General features: G+C 44.0%; 1 protein-coding gene across 1 annotated transcript in view; it reads right to left on the bottom strand.

Moving 5' to 3' along the window:
* Positions 1 to 1,176: 1,176 nt before the first annotated feature.
* The window catches only part of OXSR1 (oxidative stress responsive kinase 1), a 90,784-nt gene continuing 77,137 nt past the window's right edge, over positions 1,177 to 14,823 (bottom strand). Inside the window, exons 11-18 of the mRNA XM_054274080.1 lie at positions 14,668 to 14,790; positions 10,097 to 10,132; positions 8,372 to 8,545; positions 6,862 to 6,938; positions 5,935 to 5,987; positions 5,544 to 5,612; positions 4,599 to 4,663; positions 1,177 to 3,828 (exon numbers count right to left, since the gene is read on the bottom strand). Of these exons, the coding sequence (XP_054130055.1) occupies positions 3,754 to 3,828; positions 4,599 to 4,663; positions 5,544 to 5,612; positions 5,935 to 5,987; positions 6,862 to 6,938; positions 8,372 to 8,545; positions 10,097 to 10,132; positions 14,668 to 14,790 (672 nt within the window). The 3' untranslated portion in view covers positions 1,177 to 3,753. The remainder of the gene's footprint in view (positions 3,829 to 4,598; positions 4,664 to 5,543; positions 5,613 to 5,934; positions 5,988 to 6,861; positions 6,939 to 8,371; positions 8,546 to 10,096; positions 10,133 to 14,667; positions 14,791 to 14,823) is intronic.

Below are 14,823 nucleotides of genomic sequence, written 5' to 3'. Positions count from 1 at the left end.
TAATCATCCCTGTGCCACCCACAAACATCCAGTGCTGGCTGGGGCAGAAGGACCCCTGCTCCAGGGAACCTGGGCCAGCTCCTCTGCCAGGGCCAGGTGGCATGGACAGGGAACGGACTCTTCTCCACAGTGACTGTAACAGCTGCATTTGCATTTGAGCCACTCAGGAAAGCCAGGATCAGAGGGGCCAAAATGAGACCAGAGTGATGCAGAGCTGGCAACAGCCCAGAGGAATAAAGGGAATTATGTTAATGATGGGCAGAACCAGAGATGAGGAAGGGCAGCCAGTTCATTGTGATTCCAGGGGATGGAGCTGCCATTCCCTTCACCTTCTGCAGCTTCCCTGTGCAACACAAGCAAGCCAGGCACAGGATGTCCCCCCTTCCCACCAGTTCTGGGCCACCCTGCAGCTGCTGGGGGCTAAATGCAGAAAGGACTTGGGGAAAGGGGAAAGGGACGGAGAAATTTGACACAGGGCAATGGTGCTTGAGGCTGAAATGCCTAAAATCAAGAACACAAATCCAGCACTGCTCAGCCTATCCCTCATGTAGGAAAAGCATTTGCCTGGGGCCCCTTTGAGATGTCCATGAGGTGCCCAAAAGCCACCTGGATACTCCTGCTGCCCACAGATCCATGAGAAGGGCTTTGTAAAGCATGCTGGAAAACACCATGCACCCACAAAGAACAGTTATTGTGGAGGAGAGGAGGGAGTGCAGTTCATGCTCTCACCACTTGTCAGGGTATAAATCCTCCCACTTTCACACCAGGCTGTGTCATCCTGAGGCTTTCCTGGACATGAGAAGCTCATTCCCAGTTGCACAGGGTGTACAGAGCCTCTTGGCTACAGACAAGCTCTCAGGGCACCATCCTGAGTGCCCTCCTGGCTCCATTTCTGCACACAGCTCCTGCAGAGATGCACAGAGATGGAATGGTTTGGGTCAGAAGGCCAAACTTAAAATTCATCCAGTTCCACCTCTGCCATGGGCAGGGACACTTCCCACCAGATCATGTTATTCAGAGCCCCATCCAGCCTGGATTTGATCTCCCTTTCCCCACTGAGTCTTCCTGGGGGCTGTCAAACCTCCCACCACCCCAAACAAACGCCCCAGGGGTTGCAGACACCACTGAGACAAACCAACCAACCCAGTGACAAGCAAACCACACATCACACACCTGGCAATGGACAATTTGTTCTTTATTGATTAAAAATTAGACACATGCAGTAAAATACAAAGTCCAAAAAAGGAAAAAAAGCCTGACTATTTTACATCTTTCATTATAATCTACAATACACCAAAGTTGTGAAGAGGATCCGTTTTCATTAACAGAGCATTGTCCTTAAAAGTAGGAGCTAACTTAAAATTACCACCTGCTTCTAGGTTCAGATCAGAAATTTGCACAAAAACCAAATTCTTAATGACACTGGAAAACAATTATGAACAGCATTGGCACTTACTGGAACAACATCAGAAAAGACAGTTGTCTAGCACTGTAATAGCCCAAGTAAATATTTTGGATCCCTACCCAAAAGATCTGGAGATCCATAGAGCAAAACCCATCAGCTTCTTCCTCGCTTATTTTCTCCATTAAAGAACTACGGAACCTTGGGTTAGCGTGAGCTCAAGCTCTCTAAGTCCTGGCTTTGGGAAAATGGGGAATAACAATAAATAGATACTGCATTGTTCCATTTGAGCAGTTTAAGTCCTAACCTTCCTCAGCACCAGTACACAAATGAATGAGGAGGTCCCCAGGGCATGCAGGCAGAGGGAAAATAATACTGTACCACAACTACCTTGTCTCTGTATCCTAAAGGCTCCCAACACATCCACACTGAGCACAGGGTGATGGGAAAATCAAGGTGCCAGCCTGCTCTTCCCAAGCCAACAAGCTCAATGGGGGACACTGTAGGGAGTGCTTTGTGTCAGGCAACAGGGAATGGTGCCAACACACACCTGCCAACCCTGCCACCACCAACTCCCTGCTATCGGGCACTTGCTTCCTGGGCTCAGCACCCCAGGATGATCTCACTCCCAAATTTTCATCTTCCTCTCCCTCCCCTTCACACTCAGCAGCCATGGGGCTGCAGACAGCCCATGGGGACACAGCCAATATCCACCCAGAGGCTACAAGCAACAGGGGCGGTAAAAAAAGAACATGCACAATTCAGGAAGCTTCCACAGCTGCTCATAGAGAACAAGATATAAATACAGATTGTTCATCTGAAGACTTGGAAATTAAAAAAAAAAAAGAAAAAAAGAAACAGAACAAAAGTCCTAATTGAACCTAGTCATTCCGCTCTGTTTCTGCATTGTTTGTGTCTGATGGAAACAAAGCTCATTTCCATCTGCATGTTAAATTACAGACTTACAACTTCTGTGTAGAAAACACTCCAGAGCCAAGAGCACTTACAAAGGCCAACTGTGAAACAGTAGGAAAAAAAAAAAGTCAACACCATTTATTATTCACATATTGCATTACAAGTGTCTCTTATCAAACTCAGAGCATAATTTATATTATTCATGTAGAAACTCAACTTCAACAGCACATGGAAAGAAAAGCTAAATATGTGTGTGACAGGGGTGCAGTGACATCCTGATCAAATGTCTCAGCTTGGGCTGAGGTGCAGCCCGACGACCCAAGGGATTGAGAGCAGGAGGGACAAACCCAGTGCCCGCTTTTGCCCAGTACAGCCACTCTACTGGTGATTCTTTATTGCTGTAAAACACGACAGGGATGGTTCCACGGGTACCAGCTTGCAAAGGACTGGGGAACACATTGGGAAGCCAGCCAGGCATGACCAAACTGGGTTTCAGGGACACTTGCAAGTGCATCTGTTCCAAAGGCAGAGTGACATAGATCTCCTCTCCCTGTGTGACCATGGATATTGTGTTCACCATGTGAAAGACCAGTTTCCAGGCAGCAATGCCTCCCTGGTCTGCTACAAGAACAGACCACGCCTAAGATGCAGAATGAAAGCAGCAGGAAGGACTGCTAAATGTAAATTAAAAGGTTCAGCCCTCATGCCATGCCTGGCACTCATGTGGAGAGAACCAAAATGATAAAGAAAAAAATTAAGGCAGTTTACATAGGGAAGCTGACTTCTAACACCTCAAAGTCAAGGAACTTCTCCAAAACACAAACACAAGGGAAAGAAGCTCTCCCTCCTGTGGGTTAAGACTCTGCTTGCTTTCTCAGGTGCAAGCATTCAAACCCAGGAGTTTTAAATCACACAGCCAAAGAGAAGCAGATTTCTCAGCACTCCAGGTGACCCAAACAACACGTACATTGGTGTTTCAGATAGAAGGAGAAGCAGGTAAAGAACCAAAAAAAAAAGGAAAAAAATCCGTTCAGTATTAAAACTTGTGCAAAAACAGCAAGTGAAAAAAAATGAAACCACATGTAAGCAAACACTTAGGCAAGATCATCAGAGCAGTGGAACCCCCTGCTTCGTACTCAGTAGTATTTTTTCTTTAAAGTAAGGCAATAATAAAATGAACATGCAGGCAATGACGTGTTGGGTCTGCATGTTTGAGATGACAGATACAAAAACATGAGAGTTGTTTACAAAAGGTGTAAACGTCATCGGTAATTTCAGGAAGGTTTGTGATCCTATTAAGGAAAATGTTAAAGCTTCTAGGAAGGGGGCTGTAGTTCAATTCTTTGGCAGTAGTGGTTTTTTTTTTAGGCTAACAGAAGCATTACGAATATGCACATGTGGGTTCTCTGTTGGGAAACATCTCCTGGGACCAATGTTTAGCTGATGCTGAGCTGTGCAAATCCTATAAGTTTGCCATCATCCGGAATTTCGGAGCCGTCGACACCAGATGCCTGAAACAGGGAAGAGAGATCCAAATAGCAACACACATGCTCTACCTTCCAGCAGAAACCACAAGCAGGTGTATCAGACAGGCTGGGGGGAGGAAGCAGCCACAGGACAGCTTTGCACTGTATTCAGCAGCTTGCACTACTCAAAGTTAAAATTGAGTGCTTTTGTATTTTTGCCTCTTTTTTTTAAGGTAAGAAGGGCTGGGACTTAAGTTTTGCCAATGTCTGCTCCAACTAGACATTCTATATACAGTAACTGGGGTAAAACAAGTAAAGACTCCTTACAGGAAGAGTAAATAAGAGCACTTAATGCTTCACTCCCAATAACCTGGTTGCACCTTTGCTTTGCCACTGTAACTCCCCCTGAATTTCACCACCTCAAGTTTTGGCTCTCTTCTTTGGCCCATCACTCTTATTTTCCTTTTTTCTTCATTTCCCCATTTCCTCCTCAGGTACAATGTATCTGGACCCTCCCTCACTCTCTTCCTCCAAAAAAGGAGTCTGTGCAGGTGCACATCCCAAGCCCCAAAATACCCCTCTGCAACATTTACATATATTAATTAGGACATCATCTCATGCTCATTTATCCCAGGTGCTGCTCAAGGATACAAGCAGGGAGCCTGAAGTGCCTACAGTTACACAACCAGTAAGAAGCTTTGGGAAAGAAGGGAGGATTTAGAGTGCATACATCAGATGCCTGCAGTAAACATCTACATGCAATGCCTTCTCCTTGCAAGGGACAACTGGATCAATTAGGGAACAGGAATAAATACCAGTCTGAAAGTGATGGATCTGTTTGCCTGGGGCTCTTCCACAATTTTCTGCAAATTAGCTGCAACTGAAATCACACAGACACGAAGAAAACGGGCAAATATTAGGGCAGGCTGGAGAAAAACATCCCAAAGTCATTAGTTCTTTTTCTATTACTTAACAAACTTTGAATTTTTACACTGATAAGGAAAGGTTTATATCTCAATTAGACTCAGTCTACTTAAACCTAAAGCTTTGAACTGTGAAAATGCTGTTATTGTTATCACATTACTTTTTCAGAGGTAGTTATTTTTCCCAGGATGTGATGGGATCAATAGTAATAAATGCCCAACTGCATCTGGAAATTGAAGTAATTCTGCACTAGCAGCTGTTCCTGTGTACAAGGAGCAGCTTTGCTTGCTGCAGTTGGAATACACAGGCAGTGCTGACAGTTTAAAAAGTCTCACCTGCTGCACAGGAGGATTCATTTATTTATCAAACTGCTGTTTGAGGCAGCTGTTCCCCCCCATACAACTCGTGCTGCTGCCCCAGGGCATGTGCAACTCACACTTCCTTCCCCAGCCCTAATTGAACCCAAAAAGCCTGGCTGATTCCAGTCCCAGAGCTCTCCTGCACAGGACCTGTGAGCAGGACAGGCTTGTGCAGCAGTTTGGTGATGCATCTCTGTCAGATGATAATGATTTGGCTAATGCATCAATTAGATTTCATTCTGCATTACAAGGAACATTTGCTTCACAATGTTACCAAGTAAATCATCTTCTTGTGAACTGGGGGTTGCCTACATGTTGGCACAGAACTGTCACCAGAATTGACAGCAGTTGTGCAGGGCCACTGGGGTAGAGACAAGGCCAGAGGAAATTTTCCTATCACCCACTAATCAGGTCATTTTTAACATGCAAAAAATGACTGAAATGGTTAGAGCAAAAAAAAAATTAATTTGTGATTACCTATTACCAGATCTCTGCCATCAACAAGACCTGCTGAAATGAGCTCCTGAGACACACCATCTGCAGTATCTGTGGGGGAAAAACCCAAGAGCCATCACCACAGAGCAGAAATTGTCCAGCTGGTGAAGGCACCACACAGAAACCTAAAGGAGCTTGTACAAACCAAACAGCAGAAGGGCCCTTTACAAAAGACAGATATCAGGGTGCACACCAGGTGCTGTGAATTCACTGAAGGGCTGCACTTTAGCCAAATCCATGAGTTTTACAGCAGTGCTCCAAGCCCAACCACAGCAAGCCCTTTAGGAAGGCACCGTGGACAGACACTCACACAACAGCACAACACCAAACACAAAACTTCCCCTTCACACACTGGAATTTCCCAGCAGCTCACCTTTCCCTGGGGTGAATTCAAACCGAATATCATGGAGCTCTTTATTTGAATTCCTGTGGAAAGACAGAATTTTATATAAGAGAGACCATTTCATGGCATGATAGATGGCCAAAAGAGAGTGCTGTCATTGAATAATCAGTCTGTGAATCCATTGCATTCTACCCCCTCAAAGGCAGAAACTCATCACTCTGCTGTGCATGTGGAAGCAGCAGAGGGGCCTCCCAGCCTGACAGAGCCTGGGGCAGCCCAGGATAGGTGAGTGCCACCTCTTTGTTACAAGGCCATGCTGTTCCACTGCCTCAACAACTCAGATCCCTCAGCAGAGATATCCTTGGAGCACGTTTCAGAGGGGGAAGTGCTCACTGGCTGCAGGTGCACACACATTATGGAAGTGATGCTCAGAATCCCCACTCCAATGCCCACCAACAGCCAGGATGCCTCCAGAGATGAGAGGCAGATTGTTTTAATGAGAAACAGCAGTGTGTGTGATGTGCATAGAAAGATTCTTTTTTCTGCCTGTTTCCAGTGACACAGACCAGAATCCACTCCCTGAACTGGGTAAAAGCTCTTCACTCTCAGAACTGGCTGGAGTCTGAAGTTGTGCATGAAGATTAAGATGGACCAGCAGAAGGCCAGAACCCCTGGATCTCTGAATCCTTTTAGGGAACCCAGCTAGTTCCTCTTTCCCACTCCATGAAAGTTTAGCAATGCTTACACAAATACCAAAACCTCTTTCAATACAGGTTTTGCCAAACCAAAGTGGATATGATAAACTGCTTTTCCAGGTCTCAGTTTCAGAAGAGCAGACAAAATCCAAGCTGACACACACTTAACCACCACCCTATTAATCAAAAGGCACAGAAGAGTGCCAGTGGGCCTCTCTACAAAGGTTCACATTAACAGAACAGGTCAGTTTTGTGTTCTTACCTTAACCTTAATACAAGGTTGATGGGGACTCTCACATCTTCCTGTACCGGAGCTGCAGCAGGGGCTGTAGGTGGAGCCTGCAATAGGATTACATCATTTTAAGGCAGGTTAACAATATCTTGCTCTGGTTTTAAAACTAGAGATAACCTTGATAACTTTAGAGTTGATACAAGTAAGAGTTTGACTCATCATTGGAATCATGGCACTGCAATGAGAAAGATAACAGATCAATGAACCAGGAAAACTCCACACTTAAACAGGAGGCTCTCTGCAATTGTCTTGGAAAGAGTAAAAGCTGCACAACTTTGAGAAATGCCAGGAGACTTCAGAATGTAAAAAGATTACTTGCTTTACATTAAAACTTAAGGGTTTTGGATATTCATGACAGCTTCAAGACCTCCTGTGTTTTAATCCCTGCCCCAAACATCTGATTTAAAAACCTGATACAACTGTATCAGGAAAAAAATGAATTGGCAGATTAGCATGTACTCTCAGTTACCTTTTTTTTCCCCATGAAATCAAAGGCTTTAAGAGCATCTAGCAGCAATTTTATACCTGCCTATTTTAAATTCTAAATTACTTCTGAGTAACTATTGGAACATGTAATCAAATAATTTCATATTGGTTAGCAGCAGATTTCCAGTAGGGAGGATGCAGGAGTTGCCCTGCACTTGTGATATTTCCAGTACAGAGTTAAGTGTTATTCAACCTCCACCACAAAAACCCAAATAAAACAGAGAGGGGTCAGTCACCTGTACTGCCCATGCTGAGGCAAGGGTTTTAGACCTGCAGGAACAAGACAGACACAACACCAGGCTGATAATTCAAGCATAGAAGTCTTCACCAAGTGTTTTTCATCTAGATCTTTTTTTTTTTTTCACAAGAGAAAAGGAAAATAACACTTTGTTTAAAACTAGCTTTTTACTCCAAGGTGCTTTTGGCCCAGCAATGCAGCTCAGGGCTTCTGATCGCAACCTGGTTTCTGTTCAAGCTGAAAACCAGCAGGTCAGTGAAAACAAACAAGGGTTCATGGAGAAGCCCAGAGCTCTGCAAAACAGTAACGAGTGAGCAACAAGAACCAGAGGAGAGCCACAAAGAATAACACACACTGACACAGAGAGCTGTGAGGAAGAATGAATGTAGAGCTATAAAAAAGAGCACACTGACACTAAGAGCTATAGAGAAGAAGACACTGACACAAGTTCATGAAGTTCATCTTAGGACAAGCTACCAATAAATAAGATATTGGGTGCTAGTGGCAGATATTCTATTAGTGCATGTCCCAAGTGTCACTGACACCAACACTGCTACAGCCTTCACTACTGCTGGTGCTTCAACTGCTGCATAAAATTCAGGGATTAAATACTGGCCTTTTTATAGAGATGTGAAGGGGGTTGATTTAAGTATCAAAGCTATTTTAATGTTGCCAATAATATGTCAAACTTCCACTGTTTCAGATTGTTCTGGCACATCCGAAATTGAACAGGTAAGGAAGGGTGTCTGCTCTTACCTGGGCTGCTGCTGGGGCTGCTGCTGGGGCTGGGGCTGCTGGAGGAGCCTGGCTGGCTGGAGGTACAGCAGTTGGAGGTTGTGCAGGTGCTTGTCCTGCAGCCTGAGGTAGTTCAGTAGGTGCCTGTGCTGGAGCACTGAGTGAAGGACCTGGAGGCTCAGCTGATGGAAACAGCTGCAAGCAAAAAGGAGTTTTAGTGAGAAAAGGAACTCAAGAGTTTTGATTCAAGCACCAGCTTTCCCAGAAGTGCTTGTCTGCCACATAAACCACTTAGAGAAGTTCAGTTTAATGTGTCCATATGTCCAGGGACCCATCCTGTCCTGACATTTGCAAGTTCTACTCACCAGTAAACCAAGATACCAGCATGGCTGTGGATCTTGGACAAAAATTCCACTCTGTGGCAAGGCTGCATGTACACAGATATATCCAGCTGGGATGAGAGCACCCTGTCCTTCAGTCTCCCTCTTTCCTGGAATCTGAGTCCTACTTGTATTTTCAAGTAGCCATGGCCTCAGAGCAGAGGAGCCCTGCTTTGACTTGTGGTTCCTTTCAGAGAACAAACCCCAGCAAAGCACTGAGATAACTATTGACAACTGAGCCTTTCACCAAGCAAATGTCTGAGTAATTTGGGTGTCAATGGAAAGTGAATTTAGAGCTCTTCAAATCACACTAGAGAAGATTTAGGATTGGACTTAAGTGTCTTGCAAAAAAAAACCAAATCAAGCAAACAAAAAAATCCATATGAAATTAATTGGAGGGTGGGGGAAAAGAGCTAAATGGAAATTTAATCTCTCTTTTACCTCTTGTTATTCAGTACAGAGAAACCAATTTTGGCACAGGAGCCAAAGAACTGTCAGCTTGATGGCACTTCAGTGTGCCCTCTAGCTTACTCTGGCAGGTTGTAGAAAATATAAATCACCTTCAATGCTGGAAACCTGGACAGGAGACTTCCAATGGGAAAATTCATCCCAAAGGGATTCTGGTTTTCAGCTTTTTTTTTAAATTTAGAACTTATGTCAAATTACAGTGCCAGAACTGTAGTCTTCTCAAAATCTCCCTTTATAAACATTTCTTGGAAACAAATAAAGGAAGAACAGGACAGCCCAACCCAAGACTAATTTCCAGGAGACAGCTCGGTTTATCTTTCAACACAGGTAGGGAAAAGACAGACACTGCACAGTCTCTGGCAGATAAGCTGTTCCTATCACTGAAAGATGAGACATAGTAATATTCCTAAAGTAAGAAACAGTTCAGAACTGAAGAAAGATGATAAATTGTAACTGAAGGTGTGTTTGCTGTCAAATACTACTACAGAATTCTTTCACAGTTCTGAGCACAGGTTCCAAACCAGAGAATTAGACAATGCAAACCAGACATCCTAAAGTTGTGTTTTGTTGGGTTTGTGCAGTTTGGAAGTTTTTTTCAGGAGGAGATGAGAAGACAGTTGTTTTGCTCAGATTATTATTGTGACCAATTAATTACCTTGAAACAGACTTTTGCCACAGCAAGCTGACAAGACAGACAACAAACTTACCTCAAGAAGAGCTCTTGGCACTACACAGCCAAGGATTCCTTTCATAGGGAGCTCTTCAAACAGAGCTCAGCTAGATACTGGCTTCTACTTCACACAATATTGCTTTCAAAGGCTAATAAAGCATGTTCCTTGAAACACCAGCAATAATTAGGAGTCAACTTTTCAAGAAGCCATTTGCAATTATAACTTACCTCGGAATTCTGTACAGGTTCTTTCACTCTGGGAGACTGAAAAACAGAGAAAAAGATGTCATTGCCTAGACCACAGTGAAGCTTACTGACTAGGAGGACTTGTCAGAACCATCCTGAACATGAGAAACCTACCTAATTGTTTGAAGTTACACATGTGTATTAAGATGCAGGATAAAAGGGACACCAGACAATTTGTTGTCACATTGTACCACCCAGAAACACATCCACTTTTCAGACTGCAGTCATTATTTCCACAGAGGCACACAATACCCTAAGTTGCTGTCACTGTTACTCATTAGCAAAATCCAGGACTCTTGAAGATCACTCGGACTGGATCAAATTACTTAAGCATCAAGATGGGAAAATCTATTTTAAGCTACTCAAGTCTGGCAGAAAAAGATAAACACAGATCTGCCTGGCAGAATTCTGCTATAAAACAAGTTCCCTTCACTTACTTAGGGAGGTAGTTTCCAAATCAACTTGCTTAAAACATACAGAACCTTTGCAGAGTGGGAGGGAGGAATCAGCCTTGCTTGTGCTGCTTTTTAGAAGGAAATCCCTGGCCTGCTCTCCCTGCTTTTGGACCCTGCATTCTGCTGTGCTCTTTGTGAGAGAAAGCAGAGAACTGACAGGTGGGTGCACACCCAGCAGTGCAACAGAGACCAGGGAACAATGGGGAAAGTGCAGGCAAAGCAACGTGACCAACTCTTGCTTATCAGTAAAACAGAGATAGCACTGCACCAGCTGTTCCACGAGAGCAGGGGGGAATTGTCAAGTATTCCTGGAAAGCCCTGCAATTAAGAGAGTCTGCAACTTTGACTTCCAACAAGTCCAATTAGTGGAGATAGGTGGGATGGTTTGGTCCATGCTGGGAATAAGAAAACCCTGTTCCTTCTCCACATAATGGTCCAACAGGTTGCTGTTTGGACAGTACAAACTGGACAGCAGAACATTAAGGCTCATCAGGCCCCTTCTCTGAGAGAGTTTTCCCACTAACAGTGGCCACTATCTTAATGAGTGCAGATCAAAGCAATTTATAGCATATGACTCAAAGGCTTCTTGTGAGAAAAAGTTAAGAAGTCTTACTCTCAGAACAGCAAGTTTTAGAAAGGCCTCTGGACAGGGGGAGAAGGAACAGTTCCCTCAGCATAACTGTGTGCAGGCAGTGTCAGGGAAAAAGTCACACAGTCTGAAAAGTAAAGCCTGAAATCCATCTCAGTGTGCTCAGCCTTTACTTGACAGTTACCAGGTGGGATGAAAAACATGGCATTGCTCCCATGGAAACAGCCCTGCTCCACACCTGCAGGCCACAGGTGCTGCAGTGTTCTTCCAGGAACAAAGCTCACATCCAAGAGCACCTGGATGCCTCCAGGAATGACATAAAAGGAAAGATCAGTGTGCTAAGCACTGTGCAGGTGAGTATGGGAACACTGGCCCTGCCCCTCAGCTGACAACTGATCCAGAGAAATGACCAACACAAGTGGTGAGAGCCAGCTGAGTATGAGCCAGCAAGTGCCCAGGTGGCCAAGAAGGCCAATGGCACCTGGCTCAGGAACAGTGTGGCCAGCAGGAGCAGGGCAGGGACTGTCCCTTGTACCCAGCACTGCTGAGGCACCCTGAGTGCTGTGCTCAGTTTTGGGTCCCTCATTACCAGAAGGACATTGAGGGGCTGGAGTGAGTCCAGAGAAAGGCAACAGAGCTGGGAATGGCCCTGGAGCCCCAGGAGCAGCTGAGAGAGGTGAGGGGGGCTCAGCCTGGAGGAAAGGAGGCTCAGGGGGACCTTCTCACTCTCCACAACTCCCTGACAGGAGGGTGCAGGCAGGTGGGGATCAGGTTCTTTTCCCAGGTAACAAGTGAAAAGAAGAAATGGCTTCAAGTTGCACCAGGGAAGGTTTGGATTGGATATCAGGAAAGATTTCTTCCCTGGGCACCCTTTCAGTAAAGTGGTAGAGTCACCACCTCTGGAGGTGCTCAGAAAATATGAAGAGGTGGCCCTTGGGAACAGGGTCAGTGATGAGCACAGTGGCTCTGGGCTATCAACAATCCTGGAGGTCTTTTCCAACCTTAACAAGTTTATTATTTTATTAAACACATGGACAGAAAGAAAACAGGACAAACATTAAAAAAACATTTACCTAAGGCACAAATAGGATGACTTTGGAGATTAGTTCTAACTAATTTTTGCTTGTGTAATCAAAGATGATGTGAGTAAGCAGTGAAATGTGACCACACAACTCACCACTGCACAGATTGATCAGGTAACAGAAAGTGCACAATTTAAAAGCCCACAGAGCACAACTGTTTTAATTTGAAGTCAAAGTTTTAAATGCAGAGAGGAAGTTCAGAAGGTCTTTATATCCAAAAAGTAATATTGATCCAGCAAGTCACCATATTCAGTGAATTGAGGAGATATTTTTGGCTTTGGGTATAATAAATATTTGCCTGCTTTCAGGTGTAGTCCTAGGAAGGGACTTGTAAAATATATGTTTGCACATATTAAATTCACCCTATTTTTTCTGTGAAGTGGAAACAAGTAAAAAATACCAACACTTTCCATTTATGTAGATGATTTTATGCAGGTTAATACTTCAGTATTTTGGCACATTAAGTCAATCTGCAGGGCCTCCTTTTACTTATACCGCAGTAAAATGCTGGTACAGATGGAATCACAGAATCACAAATTGTTTTGGGTTGGAAAGGACCTTTAAAAATCCTCTATTCCACCCCCACTGCAAGGGGCAGGAAAAAAAGGTGCCACCTAGTTAACACAAGTTATTCTACCCAACAACTTGGTAAAAATTGCAGAGGGATTTACAGACAGGTAGAATTTATACCAAGTGTTTGAAATATGACCAAAAACACAGGATAAACACTAATCCTCAGTGACACCACTGTATTCATAGCAAAAAATTGGCAGTTTGGATACAAGTCTTAGGACTGCTTGAAAAGGAATCAAATTCAAGTACTCAGAGAGGTCTGAGGTTCCACAGTGCCCTTCCTGACATCCTGGAACAGGCAGGAGTGCTGTGTTACACATGGGGTGCCTCCAAAATTATAAAATACATCTACAAGGAGGTAACTGAATCAAGACCTACTACTCCAAAATCCTCCCTAAAGGTTTGCTGAATGAGGGACCTACAAGCAAGGGCAAGCACAGCCCAAATGAGAGTGATCAGGACAGGCAGCAGTACAAGGAAAATATATCAAAGCATCAAAATAAAAACTGTCTTGAAAAGGAGCTTGTAAACATGTGTGTCAATCTGCTTTTTCCTGCCTAGGAGGAATGAAACAAGTTAGTACTGTTCAAAACACAGTAAACAGTGTTAAGCCATGGCAGCCGGAGCTTTGAGACAAGATACAAGTTCTAAATAATCTTTGGAAAAGAATTAGGGTCTTTTACAATTTTGCCTCCTAAAATTTGATAGTATTCTAGCCTACAAAAGGAATTTAGAAGAATTCAGCTTGTATCTTACAGCTTATTCATCAAAGAATTTCAGTAGCAGCTACCTGGTGCCAAGAGATTTTCCTTGATCATGTATAATATGAAGCTGGACACAATAAGCTCTTTAAGAAATCACAAGAGTTGCTGTCACAAATAATGCATTTACTGTATCAAATGGCTTTTAAAAACCCCAAGCATTTCAGAAGATGCTGAAAAGATGCAAAATCTTGCATTTAATATTCAAGTGTCTATTCAGAACAGCAACAGATGCCAGACTAATGAAAGAGAAATGAGAGAAGTTGTAAAGGGATAAATACTTCAAACCAATGCTGCTTTTTTCCCTTTCACACTGAAAAGCTTCCTCTAAGCATCCTTCACTGTCTCACTAATTCAATTACAGGATGATTAAAACACAGTCCACTTCCAGCCACCTGCAGTAGTGAAAAGAGACCAGGCAAACCATTATAGTCAAAACTCACACAGGTGGCTGCTGGGGGAAGACAACCTGAAAATTCATTGTAATCTTTCAGCTGATCATCATGCATTATTCCTCTGAGTTGTTGGTGGGCTTGTATACGTGTTGGGAGAGGGGAAAGTGATGTTTTCTTGAGGATTTTCAAACACAAGACTAATCCCTCCTGTGACTTCAGGGATGCTGTGAGATTTTCTACCAGGATTAATGGATTTCAGTGTAACTGGGGGGCAGAACCAGGCCCTGCATGTTTCAGGAATCAGCCATAAGAACAGGCCCTATTGATTTCAGCTCCATCCTGGAGAGGGCAGTAGGATAAAACCTCTCCTGACACTTCCAGAAGAAAGCATCTCAAGCAGTCAGTACCCTTAAAGTGAATATCCTAGCTGCAGTGTATTAGTATTCTGAGCTGGGAGCAGGCTGTCTGAATTAACATTTCCAATTATGCTGAACATTCCTAAATGAGAGCAGCTGTGCCCCACCACAATGACAGAACAGATCAATACAATTTCTTCAACCTTCAGTCTGCTTCCTTTGCTTCAGCTCCCAACTCCAGGGAAGGGATTACAGCTTGCTGTGTATCACGTGCTCCCCAAATATTTTTAGACCTACCACAACTGGACAACAAAACAGAGACAGTGGAGTTTGAGGACCCACCCTGAGCTGTGAAATTGCTGCTCTGCCTTCCTCACTTTCCTCATCAAGCTCATCATCACTCCATTCCCAGCCACCATCTTCAGTCTTATGAAGACGCCCACTGGAGCCTGGGACTCTCCGGACCTGCCCAGCACAAGAAGACAGAATTTACATCTC

The sequence above is a fragment of the Melozone crissalis genome, unplaced genomic scaffold (genome assembly GCF_028551555.1).
Source record: "Melozone crissalis strain CALT ecotype California unplaced genomic scaffold, PUWL_Pcris_2 ptg000016l_1, whole genome shotgun sequence".
In the NCBI taxonomy this organism is placed as follows: Eukaryota; Metazoa; Chordata; class Aves; order Passeriformes; family Passerellidae; genus Melozone; species Melozone crissalis.
This window is presented reverse-complemented; position numbering and strand designations above follow the sequence as displayed.